Below are 13,058 nucleotides of genomic sequence, written 5' to 3'. Positions count from 1 at the left end.
AAGCTATTTTATATGGCATGAGAGGGACACAGATAACTTTATGAACTCCTACCACGTAGTTACAGCTTGGCAGTGATTGGGATCTTCATTTGCTATGATACCAAACCCTTGCACTGAGCTGTACGACACATTAACTGCCTCTTTCTCATTCCAGTGACAATGGTTTAACCTGCATTGAAGCAGACTACTCTAAACCACAGTTCCTTTGGCTTCAGTGTGATACTGAGTATCCAGATACCTATAACAACATTATTTACGATCTCTTGTTGAGTTAGGGCAATACTATAATGACCAATATACTTGAAGCAGATAAACACTAATAAATACAGCTGCAATCACACCAATCAAGAAACTGATCTGCAGGGGGGATGGGGGGAGAAGAAAAAAAAAATACTCAAAGCAATGAGGAACCCCTACACACATTTCAGTTGGGCAAAATTCCCAATCTATTTTGCTGCATAGCTACACAAATGCTGAGTTTATTTAGCAATTAGAGGGGAAAAAAATGTAGCTGTGAAGTGCCACTGAAGAAACGTATAATAAACCAACCTTTAGGCCACATCCCAAAAGGACACTGACAACTCAATGCCCAGTACTTCAGTGTGAGTTATAAAATAAAATTCCTCTAAAAATTCAGTTTTAATTTACTTGCCTGTCACAAAGCAAGTCTGTAGGAGTACAGGGATAGATGGTTTCAAGCATAAAATCTTACTCTAACGTTGTGATCTTTCTTCTAACCAATTATCACAGATATATTCCCAGCCTTCAGAGAGTCCATCCTTGCAGACAGCATGCCAATACCAAGTTTGGCAGGGATGCTTACACACGCACTAGGTAACACAACAAGGAAAAGTCTCAGGCTCAGCGCTTCTAAAGAGATCTGACACACAAGCGGGACAGGATTAATTGTCTCTGCTGTACTTCGTAGGCCGCCTTCACAAGCGGCACTTTCAAAAAGGGCAGAAAACAAATGTTGCAATCACAAGGAGAGTGATGCTGTGAGACAGAACCTTGCAACCGTGTACATTACTTAGCACAAAAGACCTCCATGGATTTGTCTTGTGAAAGATTGGTCTTGAGTCTCCATATACACACAAGTCTGAGTAGACATACAGTGCTAAGAACACCAGGTATATTCAAGTTTTTCAATGCACAGATTCCCATCTCCCTACAGTTGCTCTTGTACACCGAGATAAATGAGCAATCTGAATACCTGGAGAAAGCATTACTGCCAAACCCACGCCCACAATGCAGGCAGTGATTCTGAAGCTGCCACATTAAAGAAGCAAGAAGAATGTTACATCTCAGTGAGCACCTCTGTGGCAGCCAGTAGAGACAAGAACCTGCTAACATCCTGTGGGGTCAGACTTGTGACAGCACATACCTGCTCAGCAGGTATCATTTACAGCTTGCCACTCTGCTAGGCAACCTGCTGAGCTACATCTGCTGTTGAGATTTGCAGAAGGGCAGGCTCAAGCCTGACAGCCACTAGGACAAGAAGAGTGGGACACAAACAAGAATAAGAACTGTTAAAGTATAAGGTTTGCAAAACCTGTAATTGATCAAGGAATGCTCCAGCTTTACAAACTCTTCCCATGCAAATTCTTTTCTCCATCTCTTATTCTGACTGATACCAATGGAAATTTGTAACACCTGACAGTAACTAGTTACCAAGATTTATCCTGTTAAAAAAAATTAACAGAGAATCACAAAATAGCCAAGATTGGAAGGGGACTCTTAAGATTTCCTATTGCAACACCCTGCTTGCAGCAGCGTGAACTAAGGCAAGTTGCTCAGGTCCACATCCAGTCAACCTTTGACCATCTTCAAGGATAGAGACTCCAAATCCTCTCTGGGTCACCTGTTCCAGGTGTTTGACCAACCTCACAGTAACATAATTATGTTTAGAGGAATTTTCCTGTATTTCAATTTGTGACCATACACAAATGGAGTCTTCCCTTCTCCAGGCTGAAGAATACCAGCTGTCTCAGCCTCATCTCGTATGAGAGAGAATCCCATCCCTTAATAATCTTAATGGTCATTTGCTGGACTTGGTGCAGTATGTCCATAGGTGTCCCATACTGCGGAGCCTAGAACTGGACAAAGACACACTCCAGATGTGTCTCACCCCGCAGAGTAGAGGGGAAGGATCATCCCCTCAAGCTGCCAGTGATGCTCTTCCTAATACAGCCCAGGAAGCTGTTCCTGTTCTTTGCCTCAAGGGCACATTGCTGCTCCTGCTGAGCTTGGTGTCCACCAGAACCTCCAAGGCCTTTTTTGCAAAGTTGCCTTCCAGCCAGTCAGTACTGGTGCATGCAGCTATTCCTCCCAGGAGCAGGACTTTGCATTTCCTTCTGCAGAAGTTCACAGGATTCCTGTCAGCCCATTTCTTCAGCCTCTCAAGGTCCTTCTGAATGGCAGCACAATCACATGGTATATCAGCAACTCCTCCCAGTTTCATATGGTCTGCAAACTTGCTGAAGGTGCACTCAGTCCCATCATCCAGATCTTTAATAAAGATGTTAAACAGTATTGGCCCTACTACCAATCCCTGGGGTACACCACTAGGGACTTACTTCCCACTGGACTTTGCACTGCTGACCACAACCCTATATGCCCAGCAGATCAGCCAGTTTTCACTTAATCTCATTGTTCATTTGCCTAATCCACGCTTCATCAGTTTGTCAATGAGGATGTTATGGGAGATAGTGTCAAAAGCGTTACTAAAGTCAAGATAAACAACATCCACTGCTCTCCCCTTATCTAATCGAGCTAGTCATCTCATCATAGAAGGCTATCAGGGTCATCAAGCATGATTTCACCTTCATAAATCTATGCTGACTACTCCAAATCACCTTCTTGTCCTTTATGTGTTTGGAAACAGTTTCCAGGATTATTTGCTCCACCACCTTCCTGGGGACTTACGCAAGGCCGATCACCTATCATTCCCCAGATTCTCCTCCTTGTGCTTCTTGAAGATCGTGGTGACAATTGCTTTCTTCCAGTCCTCAGGAATCTCCCTCAATTGCCAGGACTTTTCAAAGATAATCAAGAGTGGCCTCACAATGGCATCAACGAGCTCATTCAGCACTTGTTAGTACATCCCACGAAGTCCCTTGGACTTCTGTATGTCCTGCTTAAGTGTTCCATAATCTGATCCTCCTCCACCAAGGGTAAGTCTTCTTTGCTCCAGACTTACCACTGATCTCAGGGGCCTGGGATTGCTGAAGGCAAGTTTTACCAGTAAAGGCCACGATGAAGGTGTCAGCGAATACCACGGTCATTTCCCCATCCTTTGTCACAAGATCCTCCTGCCCCATTCAGCAGCGGATCCAAATTTTCTCTTTTATCTGTTTAGAAACCCTTTTTGTTGCCCTTCACATCACTTGTCAGATTCTGGGTGGGCTTTGGCTTTCCTAATACTATCCTTGAATGATCAGTGTTTCTATATGCCTCTTGGCTCACCTGTCCCTGATTCCAACTCTTCTACACTTTTTAGAGAAATGGCCAGGTCATAAAGAGACTTCCACTCAATGCTTGCTCCATTTCAGTACCCCATCATAAGCAGTATTCAGTTTCAAGTGTTTCAATTTATTCCCCAGGGGACTTCTGGGGGTATGGTGTGAATTCCCCAGCAAACTTTTTACACACTTGGAAGCCTGACTCCTAATCAAAGGAACAGCAGTCTTAAATGAGCAAGCTTGGCTGAAGCACTTCATACTTAATGATGACCTTCACGGAACATGTTTTGAAGGTACTTCCCAAACAAGGTCTCATCTTTTCATTTTCTCCATTTTCATCAGGTGAAAAGATGGAGTGCAGTGCTAGAATCTATTTCGAGTTCCAAGTAGGGGGCTAAGCAAGAACAAGTAATAAGCATGCTTCAGTGATTACTGTAAATCACAGGGTGTCCAATTTCCTATTGCTCTAGATCTTCCATTATAAAGATGTTACCTCTTCATCATGGCAGCCCATTAGCATTCACTTTGAACGTGACTCCACAAGACGTCACTAAATAGTATCAGGTCATGGTAATTCTGGCTCCTAAATTGCATACCTGGCACCAATACAAACTTCTTGTTTTATATTAGACAATGAAAGGCCTCCTTGTCCCATTCTTACTCCTTGCTGATAGAACAGAGACTGAGGTATATGCACAGTATGCACAACAAGGGAACACGTCCAGAGGTTTAATGACTTTCTGAAGTACTTTTGCAATCCTCCCTAGCAAGGGGTCATACAAAATGCTGCTATTCTTTTCACCGAAACAAACACTGTTTAAGAAACATTTTTTTAAAAAAACTTATTTCCAAAAGTATGAAAGATATTGCGCATTCCAATAATTTATTAATCTGCAGTACTGTGTTAAACCTTGGCTCTCTCCAGCACTGATGTTTCAAGAGCAGTTGGAAGTCAAATAACTGTGTCCAGGGTCTTAAAGATTGAAAGTAAACAGGTTTAGAGGAAAGACGTTTAATCCTGTGAAGAGTTTTAGATATCCAGAAAGATTAGCTTTACTGGAAAAAATTCTGCAGCATCGATAATTTTATGTCAATTAATTATGAGGTAAATATTAATTTCATACATTTATAAAAGCTTGTTTACCCATTCTAAAAACATAACTTCTTTATTAATAATCTGAAGAGGATTAGCAAACAGCATTTTAACTTCAGAGGTTATCAAATTGGCAGTTACTACCAAGACAGTTGAGATAACACAAAAGATGTGCAGAAGTTAGAAATAGGGACATAGTAGCATAATATTCACCCAGTAGAATACAGAGCAATACATTGGGGGGGTGTGGGAAGAGTCACCCCAACACAGATCTTCAGCACAAACAAGAGAGAAATAAAACTGCCAAAGCATGCAGGTCACTTAGGAAAGCAGACAAGGCAGAGGAGGTAACCAAGTGGCTGCAGCACCCCAGAGCACAGGGCAGAAAGGGTGGAGTAGATGATCTCTCCCCCACACACCACAGGTATCCCTAACCACCATGTACACCATAACATTGGTTCCCATCTCTTCCCTTGAAACCCTAGTATAAAAGATGCACCAAGTTAAAGTGAAAATAGCAATCCAGACTCAACAATTTTGTTTTAGGGACTTACCTCTGAGACAAGCTCAAAGCTAGCCAGAAAGTTGAAGGGTTGCGATAGTTGACCTGACATCCCCCCCCCCCCCCCCCAACTTTGTACATTTCTAAGCATCTCTGCCACTCAACAGTAAGAGCCATTAAATGCCACAGCAGGTTACCAAGTGTACTGGGAGTCTGTGTCCACGTGCTGGCAGCAGGGGACTGGCCTCTGTGAGGAGAGGCTGGAGCTGCCCTGTGCTGGACACAGCTGGTTCCAACAGACCCACCACAGGGCACAGCTGAGCCCCTCAGCCAAAATGGTGCCACCTTTTGTGGGGAAATGTAGGTAAGAAAGGGCCAAACACTGCCTGGCAGTGAGGGGTGAGAAAAAAAAGTGTGAGAAACAGTCCTGTGAGCACCAAAGTCAGAGAAGATGGAGGGGAGGAGGTGCTGCAAGGCACCAGAGCAGAGAGACTTCCTTGCAGCCCTTGGAGATACCATGGTGGATGTGATGAGTTGACCTTGGCCGGCTGCCCAATGCCCACCCAGCCACTCTCCCACACCCCCTCTTCAACAGGATGGGGGAGAAAATAAGATGGAAAAGCTCGTTGGTCAAGATAAAGTCAGTAACTGGGAGAGGTAACTGGCAAACTGGGGACTGAACATTGCCAGAGAGGGGAATAATTGTGAGGAATCTTTTGTGGTTGTAAAGCGGTGAAGAAACAAGGGGTGGAGTTTTATTGTGTAAATTGTCCACCTTTGTCGGTGTTGTGATGACATTTTGACTTTGGTGTGAGGATTTCGCCCACACACACCACCACCCCTTCAAGATAATGACAGTTTAATAAGGAAAGCAAAAGCTGCATGTACAAAGCAAAGCAAAATAAGAAATTTATTCACTGCTTCCCATCAGCAGGCAGATGTCCAGCCACTTCTCAGAAAGCAGGACCTCAGCATGCGTAACCATTACTCCCAGCCTCCTGCAGACCCCCAGCCTACTGGCCTTGGCCAGGGCATGAGTTGGAGAGAGCATGTGGATGCTGTGCAAGCACTGTTAAGCAACAGCCAAACCACTGGTGCATTATCAACACTTCTAGCCATACATACAAAGAACAGCACCATATGGGCCGCTATGAAGAAAGTTACCTCCACCCCAGCCAGACCCTGTACAGTCACCACCCCTTATTCTATACTATTTGCATCATGCCCAGGTCCCACATTATCCAATACATCTAAGTATCCTCTGACCATCCCATCCCTTTTCTTTCTCGTTCCTGAAATCCCTTCGTACCAACACTTGCAACACGTACTCCACACTTAAACCATCTTTACATCCAGCAGATTTATACATCCTCATTAACCAGTATCCTCTGTCCCTTAACAGGGGGCAAAGCCAATTCACCACACCAAGGCAGCTAGTTAATAAACTGTTTCATTTAGACTTCAAAACATAAAAAGGTCTTCACAAAGAACAAGCTGTACAAGTCACTGGTTTCAAAGACAGAATACTAGATGAAGCAATCTAATACACATTGCCTTCAAGTGGCATCAACTGTACTTGTACACAAGGGTGTAAAATCAAAAGGTGGCATTCAGTCCTTCAGAGGAAAAAGGTCTTTGCAACCCCTGACAATGCCTTCATCTTGCAGCATTCTGAGAAGTAAGTTTCTGAGGAAGCAGCACAAAACACTGTCACTTTAGACCTTTTTGTCTATCTACTACAGGACGACCTACCACCTAGCTTTGCTACTTCTATCTGTTTTCAAACTACACCATTATTATTGTTGTTAGATAGTCTTCAAGCACCACAGTACTATTTTATTAAAAGTCACCACCATTCAAGCAGCAAAAACAGATGAGAGCACAAAAATCCAAACTAAATACAACCCTTCAGAACAGTCTCTTCTCTCATTTTCATTTTCTCTTGCTAAATGGAGATAAAGAGTGTATCATACTGAGCCCCATTCCTACTTTTATGTTGCAGAGAACTGACTGCACTCATAGCCATTTAAGCCAACTTCATCCTTGCTAAGGCTGTGCAAGGAAAACAGGGTTGGTTTAAAGCTGTGCCCATAAGGAAAGGCTCTTACCTGTGTTAGCCCAGGGGAGATACCAGGGGCAGCTGACATTCACGTAGGTGCCAGGCAGTCCGTCTGGCCAGCAGGCATAATCGTCAAATGTTCTGTTGCAGAATTTGCCTTCTGCAGAGAGATGGAAGGGAGTGTCATGCCACTGCCTTGTATTAATACTGCAAGGAGGAAAAGACTGAAGAGCAGAAGATAAAAGGAAACATGGACACGTGCATTTAAGCCATAACAGCATTATGCAATTAAGCTTTGATGTGGAGTTAAACAAGATTTATCTGTCCAAAAGAGTTTATCCCCACACAACAAGAAACTGTTGTTTCAGGGGGGAACTGAAGAACAGATTAGGGTCTTTGACTAAATCAAGGGACAAGAAAGGTAAATCAATACTGATCCATTCCCATCTTTTCTTTTACACCCTTATGTGTCAGTTTAATTTAAAACCATTTTTGCTATGAATACTGTAGATAATAATTCCTGAGAATGGTTCACAGTCGTGCAATTGGAAAGTCTAGCCTAATATATAGATACATCAACGAAATACCCCCACACAACCATAACTTTGCATTACAGCTTAATCAACATGAGAATACTTCAACTTCAGATTTATTAAACTGTCATTCTTAGAGGGCAGCATTCAACCGCTCAACAGGATAATGGAGCGGAGGGAGACGAATGTTTCCCTGCCATTCTTGTCATCAGCTACTGCTCCCGCTCTGCCATAACAACGTAGTTAGGAGAAGGAAAATTAACAGTTTTGAAATATTTCTTCACAGATACAACTTTAGACCCATCTTATCCTTCTCAATGTGTCACAAAAGCACTGAAGCATAGGAGAGGCTGCACTGTGTCCAGTTGCAAGGGTCATTGACAAGTCACCAGTGTCCTCTAAACACCACAATGCTGGCACATCGCAGCTGCGCTCAGCACATTACAGCAGCTCAGCTGCTAAGACAAGCTGCATTCTCATTTTCACTAAGGCACTTTTTTTTTTTAAAGCCATTTCAGCATTTTACAATGCTCAAAATAATTTATACCAACTTTAAGGCCCACAAACTGCTAGGTCAATGCGAACAGCATGGCCCCAGATTTCCTAACACCTGTGTGCTCTCCCAACCCTGATCCCTAAAAAGGTTTCAGGGGTATTACATTAGCATGCTGCTTTGATGTGCTACAGCCACCACTTGCCACTGCAAAACACTCTGGACCTAAAGTCTAACATCTTTACAATGAAATTGTTCTATAAAATGCTTCTGCAGCAGAGGGAAGAGTCCCACAGAGAGCAGACGGAAGCAAATGGGATAAAGAAATGGACTGGAAAGTAAGCTGGAGAAGCATTTTCAAGTTCATAATCACTCCCTTACTACTGTCATCAAGCATTTTAAAAATTAATACATCCTATCCCTACCAAGCTGGCTTACCTGCCGCAATGGGGGGTGCCTCATACAAGTATTTCAGGCATTGGAGCTGATATTCCTTCCACTTCTGCACAACCCCAGAGAGTGACCCATCTGAACTCTGAAAGAGAAATCATGAGTCTCAGACATTACAGAGATTTAAACTATGTATTTTCCATGCAGCCTGAGTAGGTGGGTGTGAAAATGACTACCACAAGCCAAAAGAGCACTGCTTATCATAAAGGGTACAAGATGCTGCTATGCATTTGCCTTATTGAAACCAAAGAAATCCCTTTCTATTTGTACCACGAGGAACTGAAAAAACCCACAAACAACTATACCATGTCCTCACTGAAACCCAAACTGAGCTAGCCTTGCTCTCTTAAACATGCCCAGTTGTGTGATTTATTATCTCATGAAAAGACAGGGAGAGCAGCAAGTCCTTTTAGGAGAGGTTTTCTTTCCAACAGCAGTATTTCTGCTACCCCATAAATGAGACCCAGTTATTCAGTGGATATTCCCCAAGCATTCCTTCAGAAGATGGATGAAAGCTTTTCCAGCTCAGCTTTTCTTCGATGAACAACAGCTTTTCCCTGCACCCAGCCTATTTTCCTGAAACCACAGAAAGAGCAGGGACCTCCTTTTTGCACAGTTTGACAGGCTGCAGGTTCCACCATCAGCTACCCCAAGTACTGAGGGGGCAAGGGAAAAGTATGTACAAACTCTGTCTGAGCACAAAGGAAATTAGCTGTTATTAAACTGCAAAATTTAGTGCTGGCTGCTCGCTCAACCCTAGCAGATGCCCCACCTGGCTCACAGAAGCCCAGCTTACTCATTGCATTTAAGTAAGGAGATATCAGTCTTTCTCCTTATTCTCCACATTTGCATAAACTGAATTAAAAATGTCAGGATTAGCAGGCTGTAACTCATCAATAAAGCAGCTAACTCAGCGTTCTTTTTCCAGAGAAAGGCCCAGCATGGATGTCTCAGACATACAATCAACAGCACGAACCTAATGGTACAACACACTAACACTGAGTGGAGGAAAATTCATTTAATCCCAGCTGTCGATCAGTTTATTAAGTGAAGCATGAGGGTAAATAATCCTTGTAATTTTACACTCACAGCTTCAACTGCTAATTTTTATTTTCCATTTGTGCTTCTAAACCTTTTTCAGATGGTTAGACGGAAACCAGGACATGGGAAGGATTGTTTTAAAAGGAAGAAGTAATTTTAAACCTATACCCCATTTCAGGAAAGCCAAACTGAATGCTGTCCACTACAACCAATGTGACTAAAATTTAGACATCAGTGCAACCACCTTGGTATAAAAGAACAGAAGTAGAACTAGCATTTTTGGACTACAGACCTCTCAAGTCCTCCTCTCTCATATCCTTCTGATTTAAAAAAAGTGTTGAAAAAAACAAAACACCATATGCATCATGCTTCTGCCTGGATTAAGCCACTACATTTAATTACAAAGATGCTCTTGTACACGTGATGAGAAGTACAACAGTTAGTAGATACCCGTGTTGTGTTTCAAGAATAACTGCCTATATTTACATGCAACTTAACTGGAGCTAGGGCCTCATGGCCATAATTTTAGAAGAATTTAGCCAGCTGCCCCCGAAGTCAAAACAAGCACAAGCCTGTGGGTCTTTGAAACTCTGACCCTTGCATGCCCGATATAAATCAACTTATCTATGCCAATAAATGCTGCCAAAGTCTGTCTGTGCTAAAGTCCCTAGTGTAAAATGAATGCATCCTACATCCTACTGAATATTAACCCCATGTGCCTATGGAAACACACAAACCTGTAACATAGTAGTTGTGGTTTAGCCCCAGTCAGCAACTAAGCCCCACACAGCTGCTGGCTCACCCTCCCCCCCGGTGGGATGGGGGAGAGAATCAGAAGAGCAAAAGTAAGAAAACTCGTGGGTTGAGATAAGAACAGTTTAATAATTGGAACAAAATAATAACAACAATAATAAATTGTAATGAGAAGGAAAACAACAAGAGAGTGAGAGAGGAACAAAACCCAGGGGAAAAAAAAAAGTGATACAGCTGCTCACCACCCACCAACCAACGCCCAGCCAGTCTCTGAGCAGCAATCGCTGCCCCTCGGCCAACTCCCCCCAGTTTATATACTGGGCATGACATCATATGGTATGGAATAGCCCTTTGGCCAGCTTGGATCAACTATCTTGGCTGTGCCCCCTCCCAGTTTCTTGTGCGCCTGGCAGAGCATGGGAAGCTGAAAAGTCCTTGACCAGTGTAAACACCTGTCGTGGTTTAGCCCCAGCCAGCAACTAAGCACCACGCAGCCGCTCGCTCACTCCCCCCCTGGTGGGATGGGGGAGAGAATCGGAAGAGCAAAAGTAAGAAAACTCGAGGGGTGAGATAAAGACAGTTTAATAGGTAAAGAAAAAGCCGCACACACAAGCAAAGCAAAGCAAGGAATTCATTCACTCCTTCCCATGGGCAGGCAGGTGTTCAGCCATCCCCAGGAAAGCAGGGCTCCATCACGCATAACAGTTACTTGGGAAGACAAACGCCATCACTCCAAATGTCCCCCCTTCCTTCTCCTTCCCCAGCTTTATATACTGAGCATGACGTCATATGGTATGGAATAGCCCTTTGGTCAGTTGGGGTCAGCTGTCCTGGCTGTGCCCCCTCCCAGCTTCCCATGCTCTGCCAGGTGCAGGAGAAGCTGAAAAGTCCTTGACTAGTGCAGCAACAACCAAAACATCTCTGTATTATCAACACTGTTTTCAGCACAAATCCAAAACATAGCCCCATACCAGCCACTATAAAGAAAATTAACTCTATCTCAGCTGAAACCAGGACAACACCACTTAGCAACAACCAAAACATCAGCATGTTATCAATATCATTCTCATACTAAAATCTAAAATACAGCACTATACCAGCTACTAGGAAGAAAAACTCTATCCCAGCCGAAACCAGGACGTGATCTATGCTCAACATACATGAACGAGAAAGAAAACATCACCACCTAAGTTAGGTCTACAGGTCTGCGTAGAGAAACACATAACTAGTAACTCTAAAATGAAGATGCCATCTACAGAAACATGTAGGCTGAATAAGGATGCATGACCAGAGTATGGGTAGAAGCAACAACTTTCAAACCAAAGTTTCTCTCACGCAGTCTTTAAAAAGTAACTTTCAGGTTATGCACTGTTTAAAAGGTCTTCATTTTACAAGGGTGGTTACTGAAGTTATGCAGGACTGTTTCACCACCCTCTCATCACCAGGTTAACACTTTAATAAATGAATTAGAAGGAACATTTTCAGGATGAACTCTTAAATTATGATTCCGAATACTTTCAGAAGCTACTAAGCGTCACACATCTTCCCAAAAAGTAACTATTGATCATGCATGTAGGTGACCACATCAAGTTAACCCAAATCTAGCTTTTAAAATCATTACAAGATGCAGATGCATAGGGAGTTTCATTTAGAACCAAAACTCTACCTTTTAAAATATCCTGAAAATATCCTAAAACTGCTTGCACTAAGAAAATTAGCTCTTTTGGAGTCAGCAAACCTTAAAGTATTTTCTTCTAAATCAAGCTTTCATCTATTGCCTTCATGAATGCAGGAATAACCAGCTTTAATTACAGCTTAGGAAAAAGCAAGCCTCTATCCCTCCATTTAATGAAAAAGTAGAAACATTCTCCTTATATTGGTTTCTCATAATGTGAGAGGACAACTCGAACAAGGAGATTAGCAAACGACAAGAGTAAAATAATTAGACATGCCTTTTTGTGGAGATGACTGATTTGGCTGACAGTTTTCCATTATCTATAGTCCGTTGCAATACGACAATCAAATATAAATCCCAAGACTACATAATTTGTTCTGTTGCAATAAGACAATCAAATATAAATCCCAAGATTACACAATTTATTCTCTCTACACAACAGTTTACTCGGGTTCAGCTAAATACCATGCTTTGTTATCAGCCAAGTTGACTTAAATTTTATTTTAATATATGCTAATCCCCATTTCCCAGAGATTTTGGCTCACATGAATAAGAATCACAAGTTATACATTGCCACACATTTACAATGTGAGTAGTAATTCAAATAAGAGAGACTATATTTTCCTGAAGAGTGATTTAATTCCTTCTGCAACATCAAAGCACTAAACGCCCATATACGAGGACAAGGTTCCTGGGTCAGTACTCAAAATTTGGAGCAAATTGCGGAAGTCCAAATAGCTTTATTAAACTCAGGACTATATTTTTGTTGCTAAAAGCACTGGCCCTTGCATTTTAGTTGTGGGTTTGGTTATTTGGTTTGGGGTTCCCCCCCCGCCCCATTATACTCAAGCATGGGAGGAAAAACAGTAGTAGTTTTGCTGTGGTGAAAGTGTATCACAGAAGGATAGTGGAGGAAAAGACGATGGAAACATCCTCTCCTGACTGGTTAAGGTGGAGAAGTCAGAAGGCAAGAATAGATGAAGGACATTAAGGAGGTG

The 13,058-nt window shown here is 42.6% G+C and overlaps 1 protein-coding gene across 1 annotated transcript in view; it reads right to left on the bottom strand.

The window, feature by feature from the left end:
• Nucleotides 1-13,058, bottom strand: part of GLP1R (glucagon like peptide 1 receptor) — an 88,578-nt gene that overhangs the window by 48,088 nt on the left and 27,432 nt on the right. The window contains exons 2-3 of the mRNA XM_072857735.1: nucleotides 8,580-8,676; nucleotides 7,165-7,275 (exon numbers count right to left, since the gene is read on the bottom strand). Coding sequence (XP_072713836.1) covers nucleotides 7,165-7,275; nucleotides 8,580-8,676 — 208 coding nt within the window. The remainder of the gene's footprint in view (nucleotides 1-7,164; nucleotides 7,276-8,579; nucleotides 8,677-13,058) is intronic.

Source organism: Ciconia boyciana, chromosome 3, assembly GCF_034638445.1.
Source record: "Ciconia boyciana chromosome 3, ASM3463844v1, whole genome shotgun sequence".
Classification (NCBI taxonomy): domain Eukaryota; kingdom Metazoa; phylum Chordata; class Aves; order Ciconiiformes; family Ciconiidae; genus Ciconia; species Ciconia boyciana.
This window is presented reverse-complemented; position numbering and strand designations above follow the sequence as displayed.